The sequence below is a fragment of the Pungitius pungitius genome, chromosome 1 (assembly GCF_949316345.1).
Source record: "Pungitius pungitius chromosome 1, fPunPun2.1, whole genome shotgun sequence".
Lineage (NCBI taxonomy): Eukaryota > Metazoa > Chordata > Actinopteri > Perciformes > Gasterosteidae > Pungitius > Pungitius pungitius.
In genome coordinates, this window is record NC_084900.1 from 747,056 (window position 1) to 754,457 (window position 7,402).

Genomic DNA, 7,402 nt, shown 5'->3' on the forward strand with positions numbered 1-7,402 from the left:
GTGAATTACTTCCTCCGTGGTATTAGTACCTTCACTGAAGTATTCGTATACTCTCTCTCTCTCTCACTACTTTGTTATTGTTGTTAATGTCTCTCGCCCGACTTCTTTTGAAGAGTCTCTCTCTCTCTCGTGAAAAGTTGAAGCCTGAAAGCCTTTTGTGAAACATGATCTATTTCACACACACACACACACACCCACACAGATGGGGGGGGGCAGTTCTTCTGGTGACAGAGGGTCATATTTCTTACTTTGATCTTCACCTCTCAGAGAGAGAGAGAGAGAGAGAGAGAGAGAGAGCATCTTTCTCCCTCTGTGTCTCTCGCCCCAGCTGGTTAGTGGGTTGGTAAGTGAAGCATGAAACCTCCTCCTCTGCCTCGGACACACACACACACACACACACACAGCTCAAAGTCCTTAAAGTAATACGGATTGAAAATACTTTACTTTCGCTTTTATTTTGAAAAGCCTGACCGGTGGTGCTGGGCGTCAAAGGTTTACTTAAAAAAAAGACTGACTTCAGGCCAAGAAGTTTTATTTTGGAGGGTCAACGCGTGCATCCACAGGAAGTGAGCTGTGTGTTTTGTTGTGTTTTTTAACATGAAATGTGTGTCTTAAACTATGAAGATGGTTGTGAGAAGGAATGATGACCTCAGAGCCACGACGCGTTAACCTTTATCAATTAACCAGGCGCACAAAGCGCAGCTGAAACCAGACACACACACACACACACCAGCAAAACAAACCAACACAAATATCAACCGGACGCACACACACACACTGATGTAACCTGAGCCAGTGTGACAACTGATAGCTCTGTTTGTGCATGCAAGACACAAACACACACAGTGAGTGTGTGTGTGAGTGTGTGTGTTTGTGTGTGTGTGTGTGTGTGTGTGTGTGTGTGTGTGTGTGTGTGTGTGTGTGTGTGTTTGTGTGTGTTTTACAAACCACTGAGCTCCATCAAAAGAACGTAATGCTCCATGTAAAATAATGAAAAACACTGAATTGATGAAAGGAGTTCACGCTGAGTGTGTGTGTGTGTGAGGCCGCAATGCTTAACACACACACACACACTCAGGAACAGCACGACCTCCATCACCAGTGTGTGTGTGTGTGTGTGTGTGTGTGTGTGTGTGATAAGGAGGGCTCAGAATAACACTCTCAAATTCAGCAACCCGCCTTCCTGTCACTCACTATCGATTCTCACACACACACACACACACACACACACTCACTCACACACACAGACATGCATAATTAATTAATTTAAATTCAGTAAAAAATGTATGTTCTAGTTGAATATTCCACAAGAGCTTTGATTGACAGCTGCTTCGTCCAATCACGCGCCACGCTTCCGTTTTTTAATTCAAATCCCCGAGTTTCCATTTAGACACTTTCATTAGTTCTGATGTTAAAAATATAAAAATACATTCTGGTGAGTTGTGAAAGTAAAATTCTTCACAAGGCGTTTAAATAAAAACTCAATGTGGTCACATGATGCTTTACATCAAAGCTTTATTGAATCATACGAGTACTTCTACTTATTACTACTTTGTTGTTTGTTATATACACATATATACATATATATATATATATATATATATGTATATATGTATATATGTGTATATAAGTGTATAAGTATACATATTACACTGTATAAGACAGCGAGGACACAAACACACACATTCAGTCAGTGAGAAGAACAAAGTGTGCAGAACCCCAGTGGGAGTTCTCCTCCTTCCTTTTTCATTTTTCCTTTCTTTTCCCAGAGAGGTACGTGGAGAGGGGGGGTGAGGGGAAGTGAGGGGGGGGCATTAGAGGAATGCCAATATGATTGTGTGTGAGTGTGTGTTGGCTGTGCGTTGGACAACAATAGCTCTCCAGCCGCGTCGTTCCAATGCGCATTCACATGATCCGTTATCGGGCCTGACACCCACCGCTGGGTGTGTGTGTGTGGGGGGGGGCGGGGGGGGGGGTGAAGAGAGACATGGGGGGGGGCAAGAGGGAGGAGACAATTAAACACAGAATTACTCGGCTTGATAGCGGTGAGAGACGAGGAGGTGGCTGATAAAAAGAGAGACAAAAATAGAGCCAGAAATGCTCTGTGAGGAGATGGGAGGTGACTTCAAGCTTAAGACACTTCAGTGTGTGTGTGTGTGTGCGCACGTATGTGTGTGTGTGTCTGTGTGTGTGTGTGTGAGGCTTAAAAAGCAGAGGTCACCCTCCAACAATCCAGTGACTCCACAGCAACACAAAACACTGTTAATAATCAGCCGATGCTCAACAGCAATCACTCCAGACGACCTGTGTGTGTGTGTGTGTGTGTGGGTCTGTGTGTGTGTGTGTGTGTGCCCCCCCCCCCCCCCCCCCCCCCCCATGTGAAATTCCAGGACTGTTTTCCCCGGAGGAGCCTCCAGACATGAGGAGGAGCTCTGAGCACGTTTTCTGTTTCCAGGATGGAAACACGTCGGAGCAGCAAAGTGTGCTGAGGTGAGACCCCCCCCCCCTCCTCCCCTCCCCTCCCCTCCACCCCCGTCCCTGTTAGCAACGTTCCAACGAGCCTCGTTGCTCCTGCCGTGGTTCCCGAGCTGGTTTCCGCAGGTTTAGGGAGAGGTCAGAGGTCAGAGGGAAACCCATCGAGTGGCTCCATGTGGGAAACATTTAGTGATGCTACAGAGACGCCTGAACTCATCGTTTGGGCCAGATTTTGGGAAGCAAACTATTGATCATCATCTGCACCAGAGAGGACCTGCTGAGGAGAGGCAGGTGGCAGCAGGGCTACACGCGCACAGACACACACACACACGCGCGTGTGTTTACACAAACACACATTAAAGCCTTACTGTTATTCCAACAAACCCGCTTAGTCTCACACGCACATTAACTCTTAGGTCAAACACACACTCACACACACACACACACACTGACTGGTGAGGCATAAACTAATGGATTATGAGAACCAGAAGCTTTTCCATCAACAGCGTCGAATGGAAAAAGTGTGCTCGCGCTCCGTGTGTTTCACTGAAAGACGTGAAACCAGTGCGCACACACACACACACACACACACACGAGCACTTCCATCGGCCGAAGTCGATACGGTAAAAGCATCATTTTCAACACCGAAGCAGAAATAAGTAACGACCCGAGAAGGAGAGTTAATAATGCAGTTTGTTCTATTGAGATCAATAACAACATTTCGCAGACACACAAACATATATAAGCACATGAGTATTACTTATTGCGCGATGGAAAGGCAATGAGTTTAAGAGGAACACGTGCGTGGAGACAGAAGAGCGCGCGCAAGAAGAGAAATTACGGATTACGCAGCGACGCAAACTCGGGATCCACGCCGGGAAGTTGTGGAGTGACCCGCGGCTTCAGAGAGGAGCATCCCCGCGGGTCGTGGAGGTGATCGGGGGGGGGGGGGGGAGGGGGGTACCCACCTGGCGCTGGTGCAGTCCTGGTACAGGACCTCGAAGTCCTTCCTGGAGATGAGCTTGCAGCGGTTCACGCCGGGCTGGATGGCGCCGAGCCCCCGCAGGACGCGCACCTGCTCCACGGTGCACACCACCGGCGCGATGTCCAGCCTCTTGAGCTTGGTGTAGACGGTGTGCAGCCCCCCCACCAGGTGCTTCAGGAAGAGGTCGAACACCTGCGGCAGGCAGATGAGCTCCTGGCCGTCCACGCCGAAGCTGGCCACCTTCACGCCGTGCACCTCCACCAGCTTGCACTCGCTGCAGAGACCCGCGCCGCCGGAGCTCTGCGCCATGCCGGGGGAGCCGGGGGTCAAGCCGGCGGCGTTCAGCGAGCCGAGGCCGAGCCCGCCGAGGGGACCCAGGGCGCCCGGTCCGCCGCCTCCGGACATCACCGGGGCGGCGCCGTTACCCAGCCCGGCCAGCGCGCCCCCTGGCCCGGGCAGGAAAGCGCTGAGCATGCTGCTGGTGAGCCGCGGCGACGGGGACAGGGAGTGGGGGTGCGCGTGGGAGTGGGGGAGGGAGTTGGTGTTGGTGTGGCCCGGGCTGGAGGTGCCGGTGGAGCTGACGGAGGTGTGCAGCGCGTCCGGCGCGGAGCGGTAGAGCGCGGCCGGAGTCGGGGCGCCGGAGCCCGGAGGGGAGCCGGGGAGCGACATGTAGGCTGTGGAGGGAGGGGGGGTTGGAAGAAGTGGAGAGTTCGGACTCCCCCTCTCTCTCTCACACACTTTCTCCTTCTCTCGTTTTCCAGCTGCGGAGGAAGAAGAAACTTTCTGCTTTGCTGTAACTTTGTTTTCCTCCTGATGGTCTCCGGTTCTTCTCCCGCTGTCTCTCCCCGTTATGCGCGCGTGGAACGGCGGACTGTCCGGTCTGTGCGTAAACGCGACTGGAACAGACTCCAGGTCAGCCCCCGTCCCCACCCCCCGCCCCCACTCCTAACTAGGCCCCGCCCACCCCCACACACTGCCGGCCGGGCCAATCAGAGCAGCCGCCCCCTGCAGGACTGCGGGCATGATTGGCCGGGACTGATAGGGGAGGACTTGATTACACCCCCGTGGATGTGTGTGCTTGGACGCGCACGCGCGCGGTTGTGTGTGTGTGTGATGCGCGCGCGGAGGGTATCGGTCCCATCTCTCGCGCTGCTGTTTCATAAACTTTGCTCGACTCTCTAAACGGGAAGTTTGCACTTTTCTTCTCAACATCTACTGTGTGTGTGTGTGTGTGTGTGTGTGTGTGTGTGTGTGTGTGTGTGTGTGTGTGTGTGTGTGTGTGTGTGTGTGTGTGTGTGTGTGTGTCGGAGTGGCTCACGTGCGAGCTCTGGCGGTGAGACGGACGCATGTTGTCCGCGCACTGAGGGAGACGCGAGGGGAGGATGGACCGAAAGGGAGGGAGGGAAGGAGACAAGGAAGCAAGTGGGTGGGAAGAAATCCACAGGAGGAAAAGGGAAGGAAAGGGAAGAAGGGAGGGAGGGATGGGAGAAGGGAAGGAGTTTAGGAAGGACAGAAGAAAGGAGATTAAAGGAAAGCTAAATGACACGCGGTGATAATTTATATTACAAAAGAAGAAAAAGGGGATTAAAAGAGAAAAGAATGAGAAAAGACATCATCATAGCAGCAGAGAGAATGCATTAGTGTGTGTGTGTGTAACAGTGAAATGGGATTGAGCGGTGTGGATTACAGACAGACGGGCTCTGATAATCCCGTGTAATCTCATTACGCTGAGGAACCCTGACTGAATGGAAGAGAAGACAGAGACACGAGTCCAAAAAGACAAATTTAAAACGAGAATGAAAGGAAGTATTCACATCCTTAAGGAGAAGTTCTCCTGTCCATCACTTCTATTTCCAGCATCTTCTCCATCATTAGATCGTAGGGACAGGAGAAGACTCTTAGGGGTCAGAGGTCAGCTTGTAAAAACACTACTTGTCTTTATTCGTGAATGAACATTTTTCCTGAATTGACCAAAAGTTCCCGTTACACGAGGCCTCTTCACCTGTCTTCAACATGTCGGTCATGTGACTGAAGCTCCTCACAGCAGCTTCTGGACATCTAACCCCCCTCACCCGAAAGCGTCTTTTTGAGCTGCTTCTCCCCACGAGGAGACAAAAAAACGACAAAGGACACAAATAAGGGTTCAGGGCGACAAAGCAGGAAGGAGGAAAGGAGGAAAGGAGGAAAGGAGGAAAGGTGAGAGAGGGAACACACGTCGTCTCTCAGGACCAATAATGATGAAACAGACCCGCAGAGCGGCAGACAGAGAGAGATGAGGTCCTGGCCGAGGTGAATGTCTCTCAGCGGGGACATAATGACCGTTATGATCTTGGACTTGTGGAGAGGAAGAGGACACTTTATAAAAATAAAAAAAAGAAGAAGAAAAGAACGGGGCACACGCGAGGGGAGGAGGAAGAGCGGGAGGGAGGCTGCGATGGAAGAGGAGGTGACGGGAGACGAGGAGGACAAAAAGTGGGGGAACTTGTTTGCCAAATGCTCTTCGTCCCGAGAGGAAGAGGACGAGGAAGAGGACGGCCTCCTGCCGCAGGTCACATGTCGCGTCTTCGTGAAGTGTCTCCCTCTCCTTCACTCTACTGTGATGACCTCACACACCGCTGCGGGCCAATCCGAAGCGAGCATCGCCGCGTTTTTCGGTCCTTTCAGAGCAACCTTCGTTCGCCGGGTTGCAAAAAGCCAAGATGGCGACGGTCAAAGCGGCGATCTGAAGACACGGAGACGTCCACACACTGAATGAGTCTCTGCGTCCAGGGACACTTGAACATGATGACAAGACCTACTTTTGAAAAGAAGCTGAGCTTAAGGAACCGTTTGGTTTCAGCTTGTCCACCACTGGGTTGGACTCATGAACTCACAAGGCGTCCCTCTAAAGAACATGAAAATCACCACAACACCTGATCCAGGAGCTCAGAAGGCTCCATTGAAACGATTGTTAGCATGAGCTCAGGCCTCGGTGTGAGCGCTTCAACCAGGAGCCAAAGAGGCGAGCTTCTCTTCTCCTTCACTGCGCTGCTTCTCCAGAGATGGGTTCATCACGGAGAGAATCCCCCCCGAGGCTCACCCAGCTGCCAGATCAGAGGGTCGGTCTCCAGCTCGACTTTTAACGCGGCTCAACGAGAACCATGGAGCAACCCAACGATGACGTGTGAGATTAGACTAACAGGCCCACGGTTCCACCAGGAGAAATGTTCAACACGATGTCATCAACGGCCGAGGCTCTATTTGACCGACTGAGACGAGGTAACGTGATTACGAGAGAATTAAAGAGAATTAAAGGTGTCGCAGAGAATATTCGGCTGCTTTGCTGCCTCTTCATCATTTTATCTTTTTAATTTCACTTTGGGACGAAAACATGAATAAGACAAAGGCCGCAGGCTGTGTGTGTCTGTGTGTGTCTGTGTGTGTCTGTGTGTGTCCGTGTGTGTTTGCCTCTTCAAACTCTCTTCTCACACACACACACACACACACACAAACGCCTCAGTTTATATCTAAAGTGTTTCTTTAAACACAAACATCACAGACACACACTGGTGTGTCTGAGCCATCACTAGAGGCCATCAGGATTTATTTAGCTTTTATTTATACAAGCTTAAAGTCAAACCATCCATCTCACACACAACAGCCCAAAGCTTTCATTACAGCGCGCGTGTGTGTCTGTGTGTGTGTGTCTGTGTAGCAGAGGACATTGCGTGCATGTAAGCAAATTTGTGATGATATACAGTAATTCTGAGATGACACACGTGTGTGTGTGTGTGTGTGTGTCTTTTCTCATCATCGTCGGCACCTCCAGCGATGATGTTGACGAGTCTCAAGTTGTGTTCTTTAATAATCTAATTCAACAACACAATTACCAAGTGTCAAAGTGCGGCGCGAGCGACTCGGGGCCCGACGGAGTGACAGCGCGCTTCGTTTTCACGCAGGGTG

At 51.1% G+C, this 7,402-nt stretch overlaps 1 protein-coding gene across 1 annotated transcript in view; it reads right to left on the reverse strand.

Moving 5' to 3' along the window:
- dachb (dachshund b) overlaps nt 1-4,349 on the reverse strand; it is a 43,663-nt gene extending 39,314 nt beyond the window's left edge. The window contains exon 1 of the mRNA XM_062561814.1: nt 3,444-4,349. Coding sequence (XP_062417798.1) covers nt 3,444-4,129 — 686 coding nt within the window. The 5' untranslated portion in view covers nt 4,130-4,349. The remainder of the gene's footprint in view (nt 1-3,443) is intronic.
- Between the last annotated feature and the right edge of the window lie 3,053 nt (nt 4,350-7,402).